The sequence below is a fragment of the Peromyscus eremicus genome, chromosome 15, assembly GCF_949786415.1.
Source record: "Peromyscus eremicus chromosome 15, PerEre_H2_v1, whole genome shotgun sequence".
Lineage (NCBI taxonomy): Eukaryota > Metazoa > Chordata > Mammalia > Rodentia > Cricetidae > Peromyscus > Peromyscus eremicus.
This window is the reverse complement of record NC_081431.1, coordinates 5,861,971-5,888,060: the sequence shown is the minus strand read 5'-3', so window position 1 is coordinate 5,888,060 and position 26,090 is coordinate 5,861,971. Positions and strand designations below refer to the sequence as shown.

The following is a 26,090-nucleotide window of genomic DNA, read 5'->3' as shown; positions in this document are numbered from 1 at the left end:
TTCTAAGACATTTCCATTTGGAAGTTTGTCTTCTTGGCACAAAATGGCCTACTGGGCAAAGAACTGCCCTTGCCTCAACGGCTGACAGTACAAATGCAATCTGTCCTTTCTGGACAAGCAGGACACAAGGAAAGCGACCACTGTACTCTGCCAAGACAGGGTAAGATGGTCTTTCAGAATTCCTGCTTCTGAAAATGGTCTGTCAGATACTTTAGGCCTGTAGCCAATTTGAATGCACCAACAATGCTGAGAAACATTAGGTGACTGTCCAGGCTGCCAGCTGTCTCGGTCTAATCTTGCAAGATTCCCGAAAGTTGCTTGCATCCATCTACCATTTCGCAGGTACCATTATATTCCTTCTCAGGTCTTTGATGGGATTGAAGACTAGCAGTTATAGTTACAACTTAGTAGATAGAACATATTAAGTATTAGATTCACATTCTTTAGGATAGGACACCTTTTGGAATGATCTTTGTAACATGCCACTTACCTATGCTCTATACTTCTCTGGATTTTAGTATGTGTTTCTTGCTTGATATTGTTTGCATTGGTTGTAGTTCCATCTTATCTAGGTCATTATCCCTCATTATTCCTGGACAATATTTGATAACCATTCCTTTGTATATAGTCTTGTATTAGGTTAGAACTTTCTTATTTAGACAAAAGGAGGGAGATGTAGTAGGTAGCCATTCCAGCTTTGATCTGGAAGTTCCAACCCCCATTGAGACTTCGGCAACTGTCACACCTACAAGTCGGGGCCAAGGGAGGCGCCTGGAGACCCGAGATCTGGATGGGCCAGGGCTCGCTCTCAGTTCCGGGACCCTGGATGGTGGAGGTGGGCCAAGCAGAGCTCCAGAGAACACCGCTGGCTGGACTGCGATACACCTTCCCCAGACCCCATGACCTACCTATCCCTTAATTTTAAGTTACGCCATTAAATAAATCTCCTTTTAACTACATGGAGTGGCCTTAATAATTTCACCAATAGACAACCAATGTTCTAAGCCCCTGAAAGTAGTTAGAAGTCATTTGCAGACTCAATCCATTGCCCCTTGTAGACTCAAAGGAGTGCCCTAAATTTTCCAGGTCAATACATCTAGAAACTTAACAGCACTGAAAAGACAGATCAATTTGGAATCAAATAAGAAAACTCAAATGAATCTTGAAGGTAAACACACTGGAGTGTGTGTAGGGGGGTGGTTCTTAAGGAACCAGGCTACACTTGAATCTCAGATGTTACTCCCTCACTGAATATGCTGTCCCACAGGAATCCTGACAACTGTCACAAACACAAACAGCCATTTCAGTTCCAGCTCAAGGAAAATTTCTTTCCACCACACCATTCCCTTCATTGTGCAGATGAGAACTAAATCCCCAGATCTCTGAACTTGATTTGTTTCCCCATATAAATCAGCTGGTGTTCTATTAGTAACTCAGCCACTCTATAAGACACTGGAACCAACACACTTATTTTCCATTACATATATAGCCCAAGCTCATGACCCATGCTGCCAACTTTCAACAATTCTGATTATAAAGTGTTAGTCATTTTTAGGATCCAACTTCCATATTCACAGGAAAATGACTGCTATCCCTCTAAACGGTGAGTTAACTTTGAGGTTAGGCCATCCAAAGACATAGAGCCATATAAACCAAGGCCACCTAGCTGTTATGTGGGACCTAAGCACAGCTTTTAAAACTATGGGTGGCAACTCATGTAACTTAATTGGGGTTAGGGGGTCACACTACAGCTCAGATTCGACACTATTACGTGATGTGAATTACAGTGTTTTTACATTCAACACTTTTTACACTGCATATTAAGGTTTCTGCTGTTATAAAAACAATTGTTTGCAGACAACAGAGACAGTATTTTCCTGTGGTCACTCTTTAGCATGTATCAAATTGGCATTATCTTTGGATTGATTTTAAATTTGTACTATTCTGGTATTGCATGCGTGTTTGGAGATGAGAGTGACTTTGTGAAGCTTGTCCTCTTCAGATAATCAGGTTTGGGCCCACTGAACCATCTCACCAACCCCAGAATGTTTGGTTTTAAAAAATGCTGTTTGAGCGGGGCAGTGGTGGCACCTGCCTTTAATTCCAGCACTTGAGAGGCAGAGGCAGACAGATCTCAGTGAGTTCGAGGCCATCCTTCTACAAAGTGAGTTCCAGGACAGCCAGGGCTGTTACACAGGGAAACCCTGCCATGTAAAAAAACCAAAAAAAAACCAAAAAAAAAACCAAAAAACAAAAAACAAAAAACAAAAAACTGTTAACTCATTACTCATTACACACACACACACACACACACACACACACACACACACACACACAATTTTTAAATGAATTTTGGCTTCAGATTGGGACAGAATTTATATTTCTGAAATGGCTCTGAATATATTTACACCATCTTCTACTACATATTTATGTGGAGCAGGGTTCCCACTGATGATTATAAAATGGGAGCATCAGTCAACTCAGGGAAATACTGAATGCGCTTACATCCTGCAGTAACAAAGGCTCAGCTAAGATTTCATTCTTTATATAAAATAAAGATACTCATTCATCTCATTGGGAAGCAAATGGTTAAATTGGAAAAAATGGTTAAATCATATGTACATCAAAAGGTTTTAGGTTTTGCTTTGCTGGTAGCACAAGGATCAAACTCCATTCCTTGAGCATATTACACAATACTTGAACATCGAGTCACATCCCCATTAGCCTAAAATAAACTTACAGTTTATCAGCAGACATCTGATTATTTTACATATCAGGTAGTCTCATGGGAAAAGGGATCACAAGTACTCAAGTTTTAAGTACTGACCTACCGGGCATGGTGGCATACGCATTTAACCCTGGTACTTTGGAGACACAGGCAGGCAGATGAGTTCTAGGCCAGCCAGGCTACACAGTGAATCTGTCATTACAATCTCACTCCATACACAGCATGTGCCTGGAATGTGCCCACACATGACTGGTGTTTTACCAATGAAAGCCTTTTGCTTTCTATTCAGACATTGCTTTAAGAACCATCTTCAACATGCTCATTGCTGCAACTAACAAACCATTCTTTACCCTCAGCTTCACACTCAACCGAAGGATGAATCCATTGCTTCTAGTAATAGAAGTATTCCACGTCACAACAGAGCTATGGGGGAACCTACAAAAAGAGGACCCTGGAAAGTACTCAGCAACACCCTGTGTGGGATCTTTCACTGGAGGCATTCCTTAAAGCTACTGGCCTGACCCCAGCAGTCCCTCCTTGGACCACTTGGGACTGTGCCAGCACACTTTCAAGAAGATGCACACTGTTCAGATTAACGCTAGTGGTTTATCTTCCAACAGTGGAACTACTGTGGAACAATATTTGAACACTGTAAACATGTATTGCTCTCATTGTTAATAAAAAGCTGATTGGCTGATGGCTAGGCAGGATTTTAGGGGCAGAGAGAATGCTGGGAAGGAGGGCAGAGTCAGAGGAGTCACTAGGAAACACAGAGGGAGCAATACTTGGAGGACAGGTAAAGACACGAGCCACAGGACAATATTTAAATTAATAAAAATCAGTTAATTTAAATTGTGAGAGTAAGTTAGTAATAAGCCTGAGCTATCAGCTGAGCATTTATAATTAATATTAAGTCTCCATGTCAGTTGTTTGGGAACTGGCGGGCAGGAAAGAAAAGTCTGCCTACATAGAACCATGCTGGAGACATTTTTTTTTAATGGCTATTTGTGAAGGCTAGGATACCAATCTGAAGTGAAAACCAAGAATAAATTATCTACTAATTTAAATCCTGAAAACCTTTTTACCCTTATTCAAGGGCACAGGGGCTTAGTCAAGGGTTTTAATGTGGGTTAAATGCCTCCATCTTTACAACAGATAGAAACAATCCCGTTCTTGTACCTTTGCTGATGTGATTTAATGAGGACAAGGTATCCATACTTTTATACCATGTGTATGACCAACATTCCAAAGTATGTCTCATATTCAGTAAGCATACTGGTATTCAAATATATGTTCCAATTGTTCAAACATCTTAACATTACATGGTGCCACTAGTCACAATGCTTTTATACTTACAAAATAATTTTTACAAAGATTTTTATGAGAACATATTTTAATATATCACCAAATACAGCCATGTATACCAAAAGAACTATGATGACTTTAACAAGAAAAATATAGTGAATGTAAACATGATCTATATCACCTCTAAGGTGTCTGCAACAATCTAACTAGAAATAAATATACACCCCAATGCCCCCCACACATTATGTACAGGTTATATGAGCGGGGGTTATGAAACACATTGAAAGAATGAAGACACCACATTCACACAGGTTCTCATTTTACTCAGCTCAAATTCTTGATCTACAACTATTTCACACCTAACACTTTACACAAGAAGATCCTAAATCAAATCATTGCAGGGTTTTCTAGTGTAAATTCATACAAGCAAGTCACTATGGTGCTTCCCATTTAATTGCAGCAAATTCTCAAGCTCTATCCACAACTATTTACACCGTGCTTAAGAACAAGAAGTAGGTAATAGGTGCTTCCAAACTTTCCCCAACTTACGGATGGAGAGACCTGAAGACCACATAGAGCATTAGGATTCAGTTATTTTTTAGTGATAGTGTTTGTGGCTCAAAGACAAGTCCCCACAGGCAGACTGGTTTGAATACTGCCACCTTCCACAACCCTGACATTTCACTGGACATGGCAGTTTTCGTTGTTTCTCTGGTCAGGCCCTGCAGCTGGGCTGGAGGCAGGGTAGCCCTGCTTGACCCTCAGGCCCTCCTTGGGGCTCTCTGCAGAGTTTCTCCCAGGAACATTACTGGCTGTGACAGACTTCTCTAGGTGTTCTGGGAAGGCAGTGTGTAAATCCCCCGAGCTCTGCTGAACAACCTTGACCTGCAATATACATAATTTGTTAGACGTTCAAAATCACATCTACATTTTTCAGTGGTTCAAAATCACAGTCACATTTTTTGGTGGTTGTCATTGTTTTGTTCTATAGGGGACTGAACCATGTTATACATGTTAGGCAAGTAGCCCACCAGTGAGCTACATTCTCAGCCCTATTTTTACTTTGGATTTGAAATAGAGGTTCATTACATTGCCCAGACTAGCCCTAAACTCACTCCATAGGCCAGAGAGACCTTGAACTTGTGATCCTCATGCTTCAGCCTCCCTCATTGGTGGAGTTAGAGGTCTGTACCGTCAGGCCTGCTCACATTCCCACTCCCAAGGGATGAAACTGATCACCTGGGTCAGCTCTTCTGCAGGAGGGAGTAAAATCTCAATATCTTCCTCCCTGAAAGCAAGAGTTAAACCTGACTCATTGGTCCTGAATCCCTGCTGCATTCACAGTAAGTGCAATACAAATGCATAAAACTGACTTCAGGGGGAAAAAACTATTTACAACATGTCAAATACCTAGGACCCATATTGAAGTGTCAATCACACTCTCTTTTCTTTTTTTTTTTTTTTCTTTTTTTTTTTTTGGTTTTCAACACAGGGTTTCTCTGTGTAGTCCTGGTTGTCCTGGAATTCACTCTGTAGACCAGGCTGGCAAACTCACAGAGATCCACCTGCCTCTGCCTCCCAAGCACTGCCAGGCTCTCAATCACTCTTTTAATAGTGTTGTTTCCATACTGGATTTGGAAGACAGTTATGCTAATAATGAAGTCCAGAAAGAATAAATCTCCCATGATGTTGTATCTTTTAGATGAAAGGGGTTATACCAGAAAACGAAACTTTAAGAAATGGATAAGATGTTGATGTAGTTGTTAAGTCAAAATTTATGATATATAGAATAATGAAGAAAAATCAGGTCTGAGAATAAGGTCAAGAAGTACTGGGGAGAAGGCTATGAAGTGCTTGCCCTGTAAACATGAGGACCTATATGCAATCCCCAGAATCCACATAAAAAGACTGGGCATGATAGTGCTCTAGGGATTGCTGGCTCAACAGCTGATTCTACTTGGTGAGCTCCAGACCAATAAAAGATCCTGTCCCAAAATAAAGTGAAAGTAAGGAGGTACATGAACAAGAAATTAAAAGCAAGAAGGGAAGTTTCATATACAGGATCTTCAGAAGAAAACAGCAACAAGGTGAGAGACTCGAGATCAGTTGAGCCCAGGAGTTCAAGACTAGCCTGCCCAATAGTGAGGTGCAGCTAAAAACAAAACAAAAGGAAACAAAGCAAAAGACAGCCAGAAACCTAAGGGGCCCAGCGAGGCCTGCCAACCTAGATACTCAGGAGGCTAAGGGAAGAGGACAGCAGTTTACAAGGCCTGCTTGAACTGGCTACAGAGTAAATTCCGGCCAGCCAGGCAACTTAGAGTGACGCTGTCTTAAAAATTAAAATTAAAAGGAGGGCTAGGAAAGGAGCTCACTGGTAGAGAATTTGCCTAAATGCACAAAGCCCTATGTTCAATTCTGCCCAGTACTGCACGTCACCCTCCAAAAACAAAAAGATTAATGAAAATTTCAAAAGAATAGCTATTTTGCAAGTACAGCTAGGTCTTCAGTGGAAGTGTCCCAAGAATAACTACACGACAGACACTCCCTAAGTAAGATTTCCAGGTACCATTTTGAAACAGGAAAAAAGAATGGAGCTTGTTTTTCCATTTATATTCTCTTTACAGGAAGCATGTGACTTTAAAGGGCAGTTAGAGACGTTGCATTACAAAAAACACAGCAAATTTCAAAGCCTGCTTCTATCTTAGATCATGTGCACAGGACACTGAAAAACTAGTAGCCAAAGACCAGGAGTTGGTGGACAATTAGCCCGTGTGAAAAGTTGAAAGGAGAAGTTTTACTGGTACTACCATTCTTTTTTCTCTTTGAGAGAAGCAGTGAGACCACGACAAGGGTTTCCCTTGAATCTATCAGTCACAGGGACATTAAGTGTTCAGGTGCATTCAGCAAAAGAAAAAAGGAGAAAAGCAGGGAGAATGACGGGTCAGAGACAAGGAACTGAGACAGCAAGACCCAACCAAGTGACTGCAGAACATTCCTTGGCTCTTCTGACATGGAACTGAGTCAGTTACACTCTGCGATCAGAATGTAAAGTGTGAGTGTAATGCTCATGTAGATAGTCCGCTTCTGAATGGCCCATAACTAGGCAAGGCCCTGAATCTATCGGACAGTGCCACTCCCTATCTCACCAGTGATGTCTGCAGACAGAATGGGGAGAGAAGAGAGATGTGGGCAACTTGCTAGAAATGAGTCCTACCAGCAGGGGATTGAGGGGTGGGCTGCAATGTCCTCAAAGATCTGTTAACTGACCCTCTGCTCAAGGCCATCACTACTATCCATGTGGACAGCCCACCAAGCAGAAGCAGTCAGGGAATCAAGTCTATATATAAACAGCAGCTCCTTTGTCTCCGGTAGAGTAGGATTTCCTGGGCTTCCTCATCTCAGAGACAGGATGAACACAACAATGCACCCAATGCATCTTCCCAATGTATTTTCCCTACCTTGAATTCATCAGATATTAATAAATGACTAAGGAGCTGCTTTGAACTCAGCTTTCACCTTAGAGGAGAATTTACAGTTTTGAGTGTCAAAGTACCTGCTTTAGTAAACAAAATCTTTTTCTGTATTTTTTAAACTAAATGATGAAACATACTTGCATTTTTTTACAAAGCATCTCAGAAAATGCTGACTTAAAGTGAAAATGAGTAGGCTATGTTTTTAAAATGTGAATCTAATCAGAAAGTCTCCTAGACCCTCTTTTCAAGAGGACCCCTGCCATTCTTCAAGTGCAGAAAACTGCTTTGTAATTCCTAACTGCTGGTGCCAACTAGACTGCATGTAGCTAATGCAGAGAACACAAATCTGCACAAAACCATGGTTACTGCTCTGTACCAGCAGGCTCCCCAGCAGTGAGGAGTGCAGGCCCCCTAGTGTGCAAAACTCTTCCTCCCAGGTAATAAATCTGAACATCGCATGCAGACTGCTTTTACCATCAATTCCTTATAAAGGGAGGGAGGGAGGGAGGGAGAGAGAGAGGGAGAGAAGAAAAAACCCTGTGGTGACTTCATAGGACAGTTTCCTATCTTTATAAAAATCTTATTATGAAAGTCACTCAAGGTAACATTCAGAGCTCCGTTTATCCCACAACCATTTGCTAAATGTCAGACTTTTCATTAGCCATGATGACACAGGCAACCCAGACATAACTAGCTACATACTGCAAATCAGAAGACAGATATCTGAGCAAGCAGTATCAAGGGAGTAAGGACCTTTTGACAGTGGTGTCCAGATCCTAGCTTAGTGCCGGTTTCCTTGTAAGGGAGCCTGCCATACAGAACATCTGTATCACATAAGCCTCGAGAGGAAGGAGCAGAATTTTTTTTTTTAACTCAGGCCGGACGGGGAGCTCCGTATCACGTTATCTAGAAAATGGCAGTCTATAATAGCACCTACACCTGATTCCTAGCCTTGTGGCTATCCCATGGCCATCAGCTCTAGTCAAGCTTCCCAGCTTCCCTCCTTCAGGAAACCTGCTACTCTACAGAGCTTCTCAGCAGTGGGGGAAGTCAGGACCCACTCTACTGTACTCCAATATTGTTGGCAGTGCCAACAGTTGATTCCAAGTGAGAGAGGGAACCAGACAATAATTGAGGGGAAGGAGAAAACTGCAAAGGATGATATACTACTTCTACTATGAAGAGTGGACAGCTTCATTCCAGTGTATTAAAAGTTTAAGACCCTTCCTCACTGTTAAATTAACTTTAACTTATAAGCTATAAGAAAATGTATGACAAGGTTTAAATATATATGGCATTTCCACATCAATCAAAACAAACCAATTTGCAGTGTGTTGCTGTTTTGATACAACCAATCACCAATGTTTCTGTATTCTGACACATAGGAACCACTAACTACACTTGTGAAAAACCTTTTTTTTTTGGTTACTTGAAGGTTATCCAATGGCATACTTAAATTCTGACAAGTGAGCAAACTAACATCACAAATTTTAAAACTTCCTGAAGTTACTTTAGAAATTTCCAAGACTATTCCCATGGTTCCCAGTTTGAGAACTACAAACAAGCTGCAAAAGAGAGGTGTGAACTGTGGAGGTTTCAATCTTTCAGGAATGTCACCTTCTTCATTCAGTCTCCCAGTGTGAGAGGTCAACAAACACACCTGAGGGGAGTAACAGTAATGGGTGCAGCTTAGTTAGCAGAATGCCCTAGTGTGCACCAAGCATAATCAGGGAGTGGTGGTGCACATCTCTAATGCCAGCACTCAGGAGCTGGAGGCAGAAAGATCAGAGTTCAAGGCCATCTTTGGCTACACAATGACTTTAAGCCAAGCCTGGAATTTAAAAAGAAAAGTTAAGTAAAACACATGTACTGTGTGCAGAAATGGTGCTGCTAGTATGAATTACAGTATTAGGAATAAAAATCAGCTGAGCATATATTCTCCACCTTTTATACAATGTAAAGAATAAAGTCCAGGAGAATCAGAAGCTTTGACGGGAGAGGGGAGATGAATAGAGTGAAAAACCCAGTGACCAGAACCTGTGGCCCAAAGGAAAACAACCTCTTTAAACCTTTTAAGCCATGCTTGAAAGTCTCTTACAAATGTGCTGAAGTTCCCCTAACACCCCTTCCCAGGAAGCTATTTACAAGCAGTCCTTTGGGTAAAGGAGATTAGGCCTCAGGAAACTGAAATGTATCCTTGGACTTGCTCACTCAGGCCGAGTCAAATACTGCAGCAGCCAACCCTGGGTCATCTAACAGACTTACAGGCTGGCAGGCAGGAAATGACATTCACAGATTACCTTTTGTGATCTGCTGCCACCAGCTGTTGGTTTTGAGGACTCTGCAATGTTTTCTTTGCCTGGTATTGGTGAGGATCCCACTAACTTCTGTGCAGCAAGGCGGGGGCTGGTTCTGGTTGCCATGGTTGTTCTCCGCAGGATATATGGACTTGTCTTTCCTGTAGGAATGTCACCAAACCCTAAGGGCAAGAGCTGCTTGTCAGTAATGGCATTCATTAGGGACTTTCTGTTTTAGCTGGGCTAACGATGGAGTACAGATGCTTGTACGTGTACGAAGTTTCAATAACAGTAAAAATAACTGCAAAACATAGTTTCTCCCCAGCCATAGAGAACAATGTATTACACTACATAATGGCCTTGGTGGTCATCAAATCAACTGGAAAATTAACAGGTTATCCCTTATTAGAAAGATAAAAAGCTGGGCGGTGGTAGCGCACACCTTTAACCCAGAGCTTGGGAGGCAGAGCCAGGTGGATCTCTGAGTTTGAGGCCAACCTGGTCTACAGAGCGAGATCCAGGACAGGCACCGAAACTACACAGAGAAACCCCATCTCGAAAAACCAAAAAAAAAGAAAAGGAAAAGAAAAGAAAGATAAAAGATTTAAAAAGACACCATGATGGGAAAAAGGATCAGGGAGAATCACATAAAAAAATAAAAAGTCTTGCTTCTTCTATGTGGTTGCATTATCTTGCAGTCTCTAAGACAGGAGGGGCATTTAACACAGCTGAACTAGGATGGGACAAGGCCAGCTCTCGTCTGGAAACGGAGAATGGACACTAACAGTGACTTCAGGACTTGAGTGTCTTCGTATTTGCTCATAGTCTCCCTCCAGGAAAGGAACTGACCTGACTGCTGACAAGGAGAGAAGGCTAATCACAAAGACACTCCACAGGGCCCTCCACAGTGGCCTTCAGATCGAACTACAGGCAATGCTCTCAATCCCTTACGAATACATCACTTACAGGACAGCTAGCTAAATACTTTGGAACCACGTTTACCAGAACATAACTCCTCCCATCAGCTTTGACTTCAAGGTGTAGGGCCAAAGATCCAACCTGCTATAGATATTTTTTTTAACAGAACTACATGACTGAAGCTGGGTATGGTGGCACAAGTCTATAATCCTAGCACAAAGAGGCTAAGACAGAAATGCTTCAAGATCAAGACCAGCCTGGGCTCCACAGTAAGATTCTGCCTCAAATATCATAAAGAATTAAAAATCAAGACCAAATTAACAGGGGGGAAAGTCTGCTTATGTCTTAGAGACTGCAACAATATCAAATAGCTATGAAAACTGGAAACTCTTCCTTCCAGGTCAGTGTCAACCAGCCTACTTGTCCCGCTCACATGGCTCAAGAAAGGAAAAGCTGATTGGAAAACCAGCAATTCCTAAGAGACTTTCAGCAGTCATTTTCCAAACCTATCAGCTTTTTTTGTAGTGCTGTAGTTAATCTTAGACACTTATTTTATCGCCAATTTAAAAATGAACTAGTCTCTCTAAGCAGCTAGGGCTATTATGCAATAACTGAAAAACCTAAAAAGTAAAGGTTTCTATCTTTCCACATGCTGATTTTTATGTGAAATCTCAAACTTCTGTGTTTTAATGCTAGGAATTGAATAAAGGGCCACATGCAAGCTAAGCACATGGTCCACACCCTCAGCCCTGTTATTCTGTATGTGAACTATACATACCTTTTTTTACGACTTCTGGGAGTCCCTCTAGCTCAAACTTCATCTCTTCCTTGTCTTCAGTAGGGTGAACACTACAATTGACTGCTTTCCTGCTTTTTTTAGAAAATGTCTCTGGTGTACAAGGTGTTGTCCCGCTACCATTCTCCCAAATTCCACTGGACCTCTGCCTCTTGCCTGAAGTTTTATTTTGGCCAGATGTTGACTTCTCACTGACAGAAGTGGTTGGAGATGGTCCTGGAACCGAAGAATCCAGTAAAGGAGAACAGTGGAGATGCCGTCTGGATTGCTGTGAACTCAGATGAGCAACTTGTATTTCCAGCATCTCTTTGGCTTTCTCTAACTCCTCAAGGCTTACAAGCAGGGAACAGTACTTATCCAAGTACTTATCTGCTTCTTTGATTTTTTCTTCAAGATTTTCTTTCAGCTCTTTGTTTTCAGTCATTAATTTCTCTACATTACCACCCACAACAGAATCTGTGGGAAACAAAGTAATACATCACACACAACTTGCTGCTGCTCACAGTTATTATCATAGACAGTTCCCAGCAGGTAATCTTAAAGCCTGTTCTTTAAACTTTTCTAGGAGTTAAGGACCATTTGTTCATGTCTGAAGACTATAAAGCTCAATCTAGTAGGTAAGTTTAAATAAAACCCATCAACTTAAATTCCCTTAGAGAATTATAAGAGAGTTACAAGAGATCAAGCAAATGAAATTTTTATATCCTCCCCCACCCCCTGCCACCCACCTTTCCCCATCCATTCTTTCTCCTACAAATGAATAAGCAATATAATCCAGTAATGATCATAAAGTCTATGTTGTATGGTTTTGGGGACAGATACCAGCCTGTGAAAATTTAAGTCTCTAAAGTCTATGAAAACATTTTGAGAGAATACAGGGACTGGAAAGTACAAATACAGAAGAACCACATCACGGCAGGGACCTCAGTCAGATTCTAGATGCCAGGGGTGGCAATCAATTCATGAGGAAAACTCCCAGATTCCAAAACCTACTTCAATCACACTTCTCAATGAGAAAGACCACTGAACTGTCCTGCCACACTCTGTCTAGAAGCCTCCCACACACACCAGCCACTGGCTATTCATGGAGAAAGCAGTGTGTTTGAGTGGATAAAAGTGGCATAGTTAATTACCAATGAGCAGAAAAGAAGAAAGAAAGAAAGAAAGAGAGAGAGAGAGAGAGAGAGAGAGAGAGAGAGAGAGAGAGAGAGAGAAAGAAAGAAAGAAAGAAAGAAAGAAAGAAAGAAAGAAAGAAAGAAAGAAAGAAAGAGGGAAGGAGGGAGGGAAAGAAAGAGAGAGAGAAAGAAAAGGGAAGGAAGGAAGGAAGGAAGGAAGGAAGGAAGGAAGGAAGGAAGGAAGGAAGGAAGGAAGAGAAAAATATCACCCCAACAGTACCAAAATGGCTAACTCTTTATGGATACCCATTAGCAAAAGGTACCAAAGGTACTATTCAGGTTTTCCCCCATTGGAATAATTCTATATCTAAATGTAGGCTTCATTCTGAATTCTATAGTCACCATACAACATTAAGCCCACAATTCAGAAATTAGAAACTATTAAACTACTTTTAAAAATGAGCACAAGACAGACTATTAAGGCAGATTTGATGCATGCACACAGAAGTGCTGACTCTTAGAAGACAGCCTATGGAGAACCAATATGCCCCAGCGAGCACCCACCAGCTTTCTGCTTCTGTGCAGCTTCAAGTTGGTAGAGCTCTTTCTGTAACGTCCTCTTTTCTCCTTCCAGCTGTTTACAGGATTTGAGCAACAACTTTATTTTCCCCTGAGCACGCTGAAATTCCTTCTCAAGCTGATTCACATATTTAAGATGTTCTACCTACAAAACACATGTAATTTCATTTAAAACCTTGAATTTCATTTACAAGTATATAGAGAAACAACTAAAACATATTAAAGCAGCATATAGTACAGTTATGTTTAAAATATAACATCTCAAGATTCATAGCCCGCCCCCCTCTACTCAGCTGCCTCAGTCTCCCCCATAGGCAGTGTGGGTTTGGGATTTTTTTCAGCATCACATGAATCATGACTCCTAGGCCCATGACAGTGTTAGATGGTGAAAATCACTACAAGTCTGAGCACTATATAAGTTTGGGCTTCAAAACCTGAAACCAAGTTTGATCCACTTCAGAATGTCTTAGGAAGACAACCACAGAGTAGGCATGCCAAGTTCACAGAGGGTAACAAATCTGCCAGGAGGATCTTACTTTGAGGCTCTTAAGTTCTTCCACAGGCACTTTTAACTCTTCAGTTAGCCTTCTTTTCTCTTTATTGAATCCTTCCTTCAGTCTTGTTGTCTTCTGTACCATTTCCTGCAGCTCCCTCTGTAGCTGGGCTTCCTTCCCAACCATTGTGTTAACCTGGAATTGAATACTCATCAGCACCTGCTCTGGGTGGTCTGCTGGGACTAAATTAACCACTGTTACAACACACACCGACTCTTTAAGAAAATGGAACCAGATGATCCCCTACTAATTCACTCACCCGGTGTTCTCAAAACCTACTAGTTGAGTTTCCATTTTCTTCTCAGCAAAGACTTAAGATAGCAGTAAGAAAAAAAAAAAAAAAAAAAAAAGGCAAATAATATTTCTAATTCTTACGACCCTTTACAAAGGCTTTAATTTGAATTAATATCAGAGAATGTTTTGAGTGAGTGCCTTAGTGTTTTTGTATTTAGTGTCTTAGATTTCTATCTGCTCTTAGGTCTCTTAATAATCCCACCATGCTACTCTAATCCAATAGAAACACACCAAGGATTAAAGTTATAAATATACAAATCCTGGAAAATATAGTTGTGATAGACTTCATTTTCTGGACATTCCTTTTTAATTATCTGTTGAACAAGAAATTTAATTTGAAGGAATCCCTCTCTTGATCAGGCTAATTTTTCTCAAGCTATACCCTGGAAGTCATGGGTGTTCCACTGGTCCTAATTACATCAGTATCTTTAGGTATTCTTTCTTTCAAAGGTGCAAAGGGCAGGGGCTGCCTTCAGACCCTAATCATTATCTGTTACACTCTTGCCACAGTGGTTCTCAGCTTGATAAGGGGATGTTTCCACCCTGGTGAACCTGAACTACAGATAATAAGAACCTGGAACTATATATATCAAACCCAAGAGTCACGTCACATCAAAAACCTAATCCAATTCACAAAAAAAAAAAAAAAAAAAAAAAAAAAAGTCTCTTACAAGCTGCCTGAGCTGACTCAATATTCCTGTAGTCAAGACCCTATAAACACAAAGCCACGAACCATCTGGAAGTCCTTCCCTCCTGACCATACTTCCACATGGAAATAAGTTATGGCACTTACTTTTTGGACAAGTGATACGTTCTCTGTCTTCATCAGTCCAAGCTCACTTTCTAAACTCTTGTGAGCATTCTGCAGTGCTTCAAAGGTGCTCTGCAAAGCGCTGTTTTTGGATTGCAGCACTTGGACTTTCTGCTCCAGCTCCACAGTCAGATTTCCTAGTTCGAGTTTCTGTTTCTGCCAGAGTTGCTGCTCTCTTTCCAAATGGGAAAGTTTACACAAAAGCTGCTCTTGACCTTTAAGTTGATCTTCCAGTGTCCTGGCCTCTTCCTCCTTCTTCTCTAGTTTCTCTTTGCCAGCTTTTACTTCTTGAGTGAGGACATTTACAGAAGACTGCAAAATAATGTATTTGTTCTTGGTCTCACCAAAGTCCTGTAGCAGCTGGGCCTTCTCAACTTCAAGAGCTTGTACTTGACCACTCAGGGTCTGTTCTTTGGTCTTCCAGGCCTCTTGGTCATTGCACAAGGAAATCATTGTCTCGTTTAGCTCTCGTAACTGAGTTTGAAGCATCTCCACTTTTATTTTGGATTCCTCTTCCACCTGTACCTTTTCTTGCTCTTTTTCTTTCAGTAAGTTTTCAATTGAAGAATTTATTGTTTCTAATTCAGATACTCGCTTTTGCTCCTTTTTTAATTCTTTCATGAGACTTTCATTTTCTGACCTTGTACTGGTAAGTTCTAACTTCAAATCTTGGATGTTTGGGGCCATTCCTTGTATTTCTGATTTTAAAGTCTGAATCTCTGCTTTGGCCTTCTCAGCTTCATTCTCTTTGTTTTCCTTTGAGCGCTGCAATTCTTGTTCAAGGTCATCAACTCTGTCCTTGAGCAAGTCTGCATGCTGCTTACTTTCCTTCAGTTGTCCGAGGAGGGAGCACTGCTTTTGCTCAGCAGCAGCTATGTGAACTTTCAGCTTCTGAATGCTATTTTTCAGATGCCGCACTTCTTCCGCTGGCTGGTCTAGACTCTGTCCTTGGGTCTTCAAGGACTCCTGGTCATTACACAAGGCTGCTACTTCCTCTCTGAGCTCCTTTAACTGTGTCTGCAGCATCAGCACCACAGATTTAGAGTCTTCTTCCATCTGTACTCTTGCCTGCTCCTTTTCTTCCAAGAGACTTCTAAAGGAAGAACACAATTCATCCAGTTCTGACACTCGACTTTGCTTCTCTTGTAGTTGCCTGGTCAGATTTTCTCTTTCAGACCTAACTGTGACAAGGTCTAATTCAGAAACTTTCAGGTTTTTGGCCATTTTATCCACTTGTGCCTTGAGGGTCTCCACCTCTGCTTTAGAATTCTCAGCATCAAGAATCACCAGCTCTTGGTTTTCTTCTGACATTTCCAATTCCCTCTCCAGATTCTCCACTTTATCCTTCAATGAGTCGTTTTCACGCTGGCTTTCCTTCAGTTTCTCCTCAGTACTGACGTGCTTCTTTTCATCCGCCTTGATACGCACACTCAGTTTCTCGATGCCTCTTCTTAACTGATGCACCTCCTCCTGGGTTGAGCTCAGCCGCACGGCAAACTCACCTTTCTCCATGAGTGCCACCTCCAAGGCCTTGGAGATGTTCTGCTTTTCACATTCTGACTCAGTCAGCTTGACCTGGAAGTTCTGAGACTCCTTGACCAATGATTCTTTCTCTCTAGTCAGTTGCCCGATTTGGATTTCCAGCTCACCCACTGCTGATGATAATCTCTGCGAGTCTTTTTGCAAATTCTGCAGCTGCTCCTGAAGATGAGCTTTGTCCTTTGTTAGCTCACTCACATTAAAGGACAAAGTCTGAAGGAGTTCTGCCTTGTCCTTGACCTCAGCCTCTACCACCTCAATGTGATGGAGGCTCTCACTTTGGTAAGACTCCAGCTCTTCTATTTTCTCTTTCATCTTTTTAGATATCTCATCCAGGGCTTTTCTTTCTTTTGACACAGTATCTAGTTCTCCACGAAGCCTGTCTCTCTCACTTATGACGACAACTAGTTCTTCTTTAAGGCCAACAATAATCTTCTGCTTACTTTCAGTGTCTCTTTCTAAACCCAGCTTCTCTGCTTGAACCACCTCTAAGCCAGCTTCCACAGAGAGGAGAAGATGCTCAATATTAGCTTTCTCAGACTCGATCCTGGTCAGCTCCTTTTCCACATCAAGAAATTTGGCCTTCCAATTGTCTTCTCTGTTGGCTTCATGATCTTTAATAGCTTCACTTAACTCATTTGCTCCCGATTCTAAGTCAAAACCAAGGTCTTCTGAACTTTCTACTCTCTGACCTACCTCCTGGTTACAAGGAAGGGACTCCAATTTTTCACTTAAGTCAGATTTTTCCTTCTTGAGGTCCTTGACTATTTTTTCCAATTGTAGGCATGTTTCCATCTTGATCTTTAGCTGTACTTCCTCTAAACTGAGTTTTGAATCTGCCTCTTTTATTTCATTTAGCAAACTTCCAATTTTTTTGTCCCAGTCGTCTACTGCAGGAAGTAATCTTAAATTCAGATTTGATGTGTCTTTCTGCAAATGGAGATTCTGGGTAGACCCCCGATCTTCCAGAACATCCATGGGTACTAACACATTAGGACTAGAAAACAATTCAGAAACACATTCCGAATAGTCTTGAGTTTTGTCCTCTGCTGGTGCCCCACAATTGGTCTCTGGGGGCTGTTCTTCACACCCCTCTCCTGTGAGCCCAGCTGTCTCAGTCTCGGTGATTGAAGTTTCCAAACAAAGGTCCTGCTGAACATCTTTATCACAAGTCTGATCAGTGTCCTGCTTTGGTGTTTTCACTGTAGTCTCTGAAATATATACTTCTGATTCTTTTATATTATAACTATCATTTTGGCCCTGAACAGCCTGTAAACATAATATAAACCAAGAAAGCATTTTATTTTTTAGAAGAATCAAAATGGAATCTATGGTTTAACTATTACTTTACAGAAACTGCCCATATGAGCAGTGTTATGCATATCCCTCCAAACAGCATAACTCTCAATACTTCATTCCATCCTGCTCTCTGTTCAGATAGTCAACACAAACATTCAGTGGGTCACTTATGTGCAAAGCACTGGGTAAGGTATTTATCATAAGGATGAACCCTCCAGCAAATTTATTTCAACTACATCTAACATGGAAATTACATCTTTCCTTCACAGCTTGCAATGCTTTAGGCAATTAAAAAGAGCAGCATTTCTTTGTGATTACCAAGTAAGAGTCTAACCAACTTCAGGGAAAATGGTTAATGGGATCATCAGTATTCGTGTTCTTTACTAAGAAAGGCAGTAAAGGTTTATGAGCAGATTCTCAGCCCAAAGACCTCATCCTAGTCAGCACTTTCTTGGGTAAAGTACATGTTTCATCTCAACCTCATCTACAAAATGGGGTGCTATGACTTTGATTACTGCTACCACCATCTCAATATGACCTAGGACCTTCACCTCAAAGAAGTAGAGAAAGACTCAAACTGTACAGCATTAGTATTTAAGCCAGTCAAAAAAAGACAAACTACAAGGAACTAAAGTATAAAGCAATTTTCTTTAAATAACTGATACCATTGCAAGCTGTTAGAAAATTAACATTTAAATAATTTCTTATATCTCACTTAGTAACTGATGCAATAACATTTAAAACAGTCTGAAAGGCATGAGGCTAAACTACCTTAACACACCATTCAATGTTCATAATATTTAAGTGTGTCTTATTAATCAGTAAAAGTATATGTGGTGGTTTGAATAGGAATGGTCCCCAAGGGCTCATATATTTGAATGCTTGGTCATGAGGGAGTGATGCTACTTGACAGGGACTGGGTATGGCCTTGTTGGAGCAAGTGTGTCACTGGGGGTAGGTTTGGGGGTTTCAAATGCTCAAGCCAGGCCTAGTGTCACTTTCTTCCTGCTGCCTGCCAATCTGGTTACAGAACTCTCAGCTACCTCTGCAGCACCATGTCTGCCTGTGTGCTTCCACGCTTTCTGCCATGCTGACAACGAACTAAACCTCTGAACTATAAGCCAGCCCTAACTAAATGCTTTCCTTGGTCATGGAATATACATTTTAAAGACTTCCAACTTCAGACTTTGAAAGTATGTTCAGCCATTTCCCATAAAAGAATATTTAAATCAAATCATGATGGACATTAACTCCTCAAAGTTTCCTCGTTTTTCTGAGTCCTGCTTAGCTCTGGGAAATTTCTGGTTTTTCATTTATTTCCTTGAACCTGAAGAATATTCCAATCTTGACTTCATTATTTATTTCAATCCAACAAGCATTTACTAAGTGTTTAACTAGGCATGCACGCAGAGAAAGAGCATGTATAACCCGGGTACTTACATTTTCCATGTCAGTGCCAAGCAAAGACCTTGAGCTTAAGTCCAGCTCTTGCAACTGAAGGCGTGCTACCTCAAGCTCAAGGGACAGATTCTTCGTCTGCTGCTTTTCTTCTGCCAACTTGGACTCCATCTCCAAAGTCACACTTGTCAGCTTCTGCTGCCATTGCTCCTTTTCTGACAAATACTGTTTCCTAAGGCAGCCAAGCTCTTTCCTTTCAGAGCTTAGTAACTGCTCAAGCTCTTGAATTTCTTTATTTTTCATAATCCCTTGACTCTCAATTTTCTCTTCTAGATTCTTGAGGGACTGCAAGTACACCTGACATAGGATTTCAAGTTCTTCAATAGTCCTCACAGAGGCAGCTGGGATTTCTTTCTCAGTCAGACTCTCCTCCTCTAGATTGCTGTAAGACACTTCATCTACATTACAAGGGTTTGCTGAAGCATTCCCTTCTAAACTTAGAAGAGATGTGTCTCCAGTTTGTTCTAAAACATCTTTGTAACAAGAAGTTTCTCCAAACTTTGTCAGACTAGGGCTGTCTGTCCCACAGAATGACAGTGACAGAGTATGTCCATCCTCCACTCCAGGCTTCCTCTCCTTTACCAAGTCACCCTGCAAGTTTCTCAGATTCATTGACAAGACAGAATTTTCAGCTTTTAATGTGTCCACATAGGAACACAGCTCTGACATCTTAGAGCTCACCTCACAGTGCTGATCATGTAAAATTTGGTGCTCACTTTGTAAACAGGAAAATTTCTCCTGTAACTCGGCGAAGTGCACTCGAACCTCTTTGTCCGACAAGGTTATTTGCTCACAGAAACTGCTCCTGTCCAAAGGAGGCAAGAACATGGATGTGTTGTTTTGTTTCTCATGAAACACATCTGACACATCTTTCATTAGCTCACTCTGAGGAAGAACATCTTCATGGCTTAGTATTTTTACTTCATTCACTAGCTTCTCAACCCCTGATGCTATTTTACTAGTTGCTGTGAGACACTCTGCTTGTGAGTCCTTCAGCTCAGACTGTAGTTGTGACTTTTCAACTTTCAGTCCCTCACACATTTTCCCTAGCTCACTCAGTTCATTCAGTGCCGTCTGGAGAGAGCACTGCAAGTGTGCCTTCTCATTCTGACTTGCTGACAACTCATGGAGCATTGACATATACTTTCCTTCTGCTTCTATGTCCCAGTCTTTAAGGCCAGTCCTTTCATGGGACTGAGTGTCCTGGGAGCTCCCAGTTCCTAGCTCTCCTCTAATTGTCTGTAATTCCTGATGCAGGGTTCTTTTCTCCTCCTCGCTCTGGTCAAGCTTTACTTCCATAACCCTAATCAAAGCTTCCAGTCGTACCACCTGTGCCCTGTAATTGTCTGGAGAACCGTCTTTAGTGTCAATATCCATCTCATACTGGGAACTACACGTAATGATCTCATCTTCTGTTGCTTTTACAGAGTTCTCAACTGATTCTCCTTCAAGATGATAACGTTCATGTTTAGTCTGAGCTAATTGCATTAATTGCTCATTCTCAGGTGGTAAGTCATTAACTTCCTCTTGCATCTTATTTTGCTCTTCCTTTAAAGTCAAGCTCTTCTCTTGCCCTAAGCCATCAGCCTCACTCTTAGAATAGTTTTCGGTATCTGTAATCTCAGATCTCACAGTTTGTTGCTCTATCTCCAACTCTGGCATCAATTTCCTGTTTTGCTCTTCACTGAAGGCTAATTTTGTTAGGAATTCTTGCTGTTCCTTTGCAAATGCTTCCTTTAGCTGCTCCAGCTCATTTTTCCTATTCTCACAAAGAGCAGTGCATTCACTGAGCAAGCATTCTAACTTAGCATTGTTTTCTTGTGCTGTTTTGTAGTTAGCCCTGAGATCTTCCAACACAGTTTCTGTTTCTTCACATCGTTGTAGTAACAGAAGTCTTTCTTGTTTGTACTGATCAGACAACTCTGAGATGCTTCTTTCCTGTTCTGCTATACAGTTCGAAATCTTCTCATGTTTTTGGAGTAAATTCATTTTCTCCTGCCATAAGGCCTCATTGACTTCCTTGAGAGCCCCATTTGCTTGGGTTAGCTCTTCAATGTCTTTTTTGCTTAATGAGATGATGTTATTCATTTCCTTCTTCTCTGAGCTCAAGGTTTCAGATAAAAGCTGTAGCTCCTTCACAGAGTCTTCAAGAAGGCAGTTACTCTTCTTTAATTCTTGAATCTCTGTTTGCTCAGCTTTGAATTTTTCTTTCAAAAGTTGACACTCTTTTTCCTTACTCTCAAGGGTTGCTAAAGTTTCAGCAACAATATTCTGATGAACTGCAGAGTCTTCCTGCAATTTACCAATGCGTTGGTTTGTTTCATCCACAAAATCTTGATGAATCTGCTCTGCTTTAATGAGGTTTTCTTCTATTTCTCCTTTGATTTGTAGCAGCTCTTCACATTGCTTTTGCAGATCTGAGTTCATCTGCTTTTGAGACTCCAGGGAACTTTCAAGTGAAGTGACTCTACTTTGTAAGACAGCTAAATGAGTTTGGTCCCCATCTACAAAGCAGCCACTCCTCTCTGAATACACGCTTCCTTGTTCCCCCATTAGATTTGCAGAGGAATCACTCACTGCAGGCTGCTGTTCTAAAGATGAAGAACTTCTCTGCTTATCCTCATTTGTCACTGGAGAACCTCTGGATTTGAGCAAATCCCTCAGGGTTTCGTATTCAGCACGCAGGCTTTGGTACTGCTGGTCTTTGGTCACTACCTCGCTTGACAGTACCTGAAGCTTAGACTCCAAACCTTCAACTTGCCCAGTGAGCTCACTGCTTTTCAAGCACATATTTTCTATTTCCTTCTGATGCTTCTGATCTGAGAACTCAGCTTTCTGCTGCAGTTCCAAGTAGACCTGTTTCTGTGTCTCGATCTCTACCATCTTGCTGTCTATCACACTGTGGAGATTTCTAATCTCCACATCAAGGTTTTCTCTTTCGATCTCCAGAGTTCTTACTCTTTCACTGTAGTCTTGACTTTTCATTTGTTGTGTCCTGAGACTGGCTTCTAAGTGGTTCATTTTACTCTGCAAACTTTCATTTTCTGATTCTACCTGATTTATACGTTTTTCATTTTCACTTTTCCAACAAGAAAATTGAGTTTTTTCTTCTTTCAATTCTTCACATTCTTTCTTTTTTAACTCCAAAGCACTCAGCAAAGCTTCAAACTCCTTCTCAATTTTGTTTAACTTATCATTCAGTTGTTCAATGTGATGTTCCCTTTTCTTCAACAGGTCTTGAGAACAGTCTCGCTGCCCTTCCAGGTCAGCTAAGGCAAGCTTCAGTTTCTCTAAAGTTAGAGTGTTTTCTTGCTGCTTTAGTTTTTCCTGGAGATCTCTTAACATGATTTCCTGAGAGGTATTCTTAGCTATTAAAGCAAACAAATGAAACACAAAGTTATCAGTGTTTATAACAAATAACTATTTCATAAGAATGTTATACTCTAGCATCAGGGTGTAATTCAGTAGGAAAGGAGTTGCTTAGCATGTCTAGTCTATGGCTTCTAAAATTTTAAACTCTAAACTAAAAAGAAGAAAAACAATGAAACTAAGAATTTGACACTAATGCTGAGTTCTTGAAAGTAATTCACCTAATAACTTTATAACCTATGTTTATATAAAGATAGAGAGAAAATGGCCATTTTAGTATAGTAATATATCTGATAATCTCTTAGGCAGCCTAATAAAAATGATGTATAAAGAACAAGGAAGTTTACAGAGCATTTAGAATTATTTCTTTTTTAAAAATGTATGTTATTTATGAGCAAGAATGTCACCCACATTCCAATCCCTCCTTAGCAAGTGTAGTGAAAGGAGTTGAGATTCATCTGGAAGCTCCTATCACCACCTTATTTTTGTCCTACTGAAAGCCCTCCTACTTGGCAATATTTTCACCTAGCAATGACTTGACAAAAAGGCCTGGGGGAAAAGGGAATAACTGAAAGTCTCTTTGGTAAATAATAAAATATAGTATGAAATATAATGTAAATTAAATGAAAAACTATACTTATTTCTAATCCACTAACTTCAAACCTACCCAATGAGAGCTGAAGACTTGTGGAACAGCACCCCAAAGGCATTATTTTTCTACTTTGCATTTGAGGGTCTCAAACAATGACATTTTTGATCAACCCTGAAAAATGGCCCAGTCATAACACATTCTTATAGTCTTCCTTAGGAAAACTGAAGACTGATAATTCTACCAGCTGCCACAAAAAAAGGGAAAGCAGTCTCAGAGATTCAGTTCTAGATACTTGGGAAACTGAGGCAGGAGGATTAGTTGAGCATAGGCTGTGATCAAACCCAGTCTAAACAAACAAAAAGAGAATGAAAATTTAAAAACAAAACCAAACCATAGCAGTGTCACACACATTCAGGTCAACAGTTAGAGATAAATTCTTCATGCTAGTACCTCAAGAAAATGTTATGCAAAAGATATGCTACAAATAAATATGCACCAAATGACTGATTCATTTGCTGTGTACAACATACTTCTTTGGCTATAAACCCAGGAAATAAAGTCATTTAGTCAATTAAGTTTCAAAACACAATAGTCATTAAGGGGGTGCAACACATACATTTAAGGTAGGGCTTTCTGCTTCTAAGAGAAATGGTAATGAGTGAATAGTGCCCTATACGCACTGAACAAACATGATAGAAGGGTGGCACTCTAGGGTGAGACAACACTGCCAATATATATTGTGTACCAATGTTTACCCTTCTGGTTGCAAAGTAGTGAAAACCGTGCATTTGGGGACTCAATGTGCTCCAATTTGTAAAAGTTTAACTATCATGTTGGAAACCAGGCAGTAAAAAGAAAACTTTGTCAACTGCAGAGACATTTTTGGGTGAATATAGAAAAGGACAGAGGTTTTTCCAATGGGCTAATACGATCAATCTCTCCTTATGGGAATAAGACTTAATAGAATTCTGGGCTGCTGAGATGGCTCAGTTGGTAAAGGTGCTTGGTGCCTAACCTGATGACCCGAGTTTGATACTTAAGAGCCATATAGTGAAAGGAAGAGTTCTTTCATCAACTTCCCTCTAGATATACAAAATAAGTAAGTAAATGTAAAAAAGATGTATAGAACACTACCATTACTGAACTCACCTCTCATCTCTTCTGCGAAATTCTGGCTCTGGCTCAAACATACTTTAACTTTACCAAGTTCTTCCTCCAGGTGGCAGACTTCTCTGGTCCTTTGCTCAGACTGACTCCTAATCAGACTGTTTTCCTTCTTCATTTCCTAAAAACACATTTAGTTTGTTTTAATCTAAACTGCTCAAGTGAGTCATAACTTCTGCCTTAATAAAGGTCCTGTCTATATCTCAGGAGGAATGAACTCTCCCTTCGAGTATCTAATAAGTGCTATCTTATTTGAGTCATAAAAGCAAATCCCAAACCTAAGATAAGAATTATCTTATACCTTCAGGAAATGTTTCTTCAAACTTTCTGGTTGCTAAAAGGTTAGCTCAGAAGAAAAAGCCTATTTATAAGATCATCAAAGACAAAAGTTTTGCAGATTCCTATCAAACCAAATTACTCAACATATCTTTGCAAAGAGATGATGTGATATTTAAATCATAATGTTCCAAAATCAGATTTTTGTTTCTCACTGCAAAACTAGCTTAAGGTACACTATCATAAGAGTGTCTTTATACATGAAATTTCCTGGGCACTCATAGGTTCCTTGGATCCATGATTAAATATGCATCCACACCATAAGTACAGCATACGTGCAGCAAAGCAACACAGATATATAAAAGTACAGTTTCATTCCACTATGTTGGGAAATCATGATCTAAACCATGCAAAATGCAGACACCGAATTCAAACACTACTGTTCTTCCTTAACAACCTAAGACTGATACAACACATAGTAAAAAACATTCCAGTCACACTGAAACTTGTTTCCTTTAGTTTTTCAAAAGTATTATTATCTTTATTTATTAGTATGTGCAAACACACACGCGCGCGCGCATGTACTGGGGAGGCAGGACATGCTATGGCATATATGTGGACATCAGAGGACAACTTGGGGTAGTCAGTTCTTATTCTACCATGTAGGTTGCAGAGATCCAACTGAGGTTTGATACACTAAGTAGCTTTACTCACTGAGCCATCTCTCCAGCCCTTTTGTTTTTTTGGATCTAGAGTCCCATTGTGTAGACCAGGTTGGCCTCACACTCAAAAGATCTACCTGGTTCTGCCTCCGGAACACTGGGTAGGCACTTGAGATTTTTACTAGTTTTTATAGCTTAAAGGTACATCCACCTATATTATACCCTAAACTGAGAACTGGCATATCACCACAAACTAAGAACTAAGTATCTAATAGCTTAGGGAATGAAAGAAATCCATAAGGCTTTTTTTTTTAGTTACATTTCAAAAATACCCTTCTGAGAAGTAGGAAGACATTTTTTGAATCTTAAAGAAACAATTAAGACCCATCCTCCAAAACCCTACTGCACTGTTGGAAAACAGATGGCCCTGGCGATGCTCTGTTGGAAGGCTGCCTTCAATTATCAGTCTGGTTACTACCAGCAGATGGGTACCCATGTAACAAAGCCAAATTCAGGAAGAGGGAGAATGTGGCGACTAGAAAGTACTTGAAAACTTGCTGGCAGCTGCTGTGTTCACGTATATACACTCATTTCATCATGAAATGAGACAGCCTGTTGTCAGGACCGCACTCCTATCTACTGTGCTCTGATCCTGTCTTGCTTACACTAGGAAATTGACTATGAAACTAAGATACCAATGAGAACTAAAGGGCAGCTGTAAGAGATCAAGAGGTTAACCTGCCTACTAGTCGGTACTCAAGCTTGTAAGGAAAAATCAGGAAAGTGAAACAATGTAACTGATTAAAATTAGCATTAATAAACATACAGAAATATAATCACTTGTTTGTTCTTCAGGCTGAG

General features: G+C 40.6%; 1 protein-coding gene across 1 annotated transcript in view; it reads right to left on the bottom strand.

Annotated features, from left to right (window-relative positions):
• Positions 1 to 3,898: 3,898 nt before the first annotated feature.
• The window catches only part of Cenpf (centromere protein F), a 48,052-nt gene continuing 25,860 nt past the window's right edge, over positions 3,899 to 26,090 (bottom strand). Inside the window, exons 11-18 of the mRNA XM_059281224.1 lie at positions 24,277 to 24,412; positions 19,149 to 22,534; positions 14,853 to 17,678; positions 13,748 to 13,900; positions 13,197 to 13,356; positions 11,500 to 11,973; positions 9,807 to 9,985; positions 3,899 to 4,918 (exon numbers count right to left, since the gene is read on the bottom strand). Of these exons, the coding sequence (XP_059137207.1) occupies positions 4,715 to 4,918; positions 9,807 to 9,985; positions 11,500 to 11,973; positions 13,197 to 13,356; positions 13,748 to 13,900; positions 14,853 to 17,678; positions 19,149 to 22,534; positions 24,277 to 24,412 (7,518 nt within the window). The 3' untranslated portion in view covers positions 3,899 to 4,714. The remainder of the gene's footprint in view (positions 4,919 to 9,806; positions 9,986 to 11,499; positions 11,974 to 13,196; positions 13,357 to 13,747; positions 13,901 to 14,852; positions 17,679 to 19,148; positions 22,535 to 24,276; positions 24,413 to 26,090) is intronic.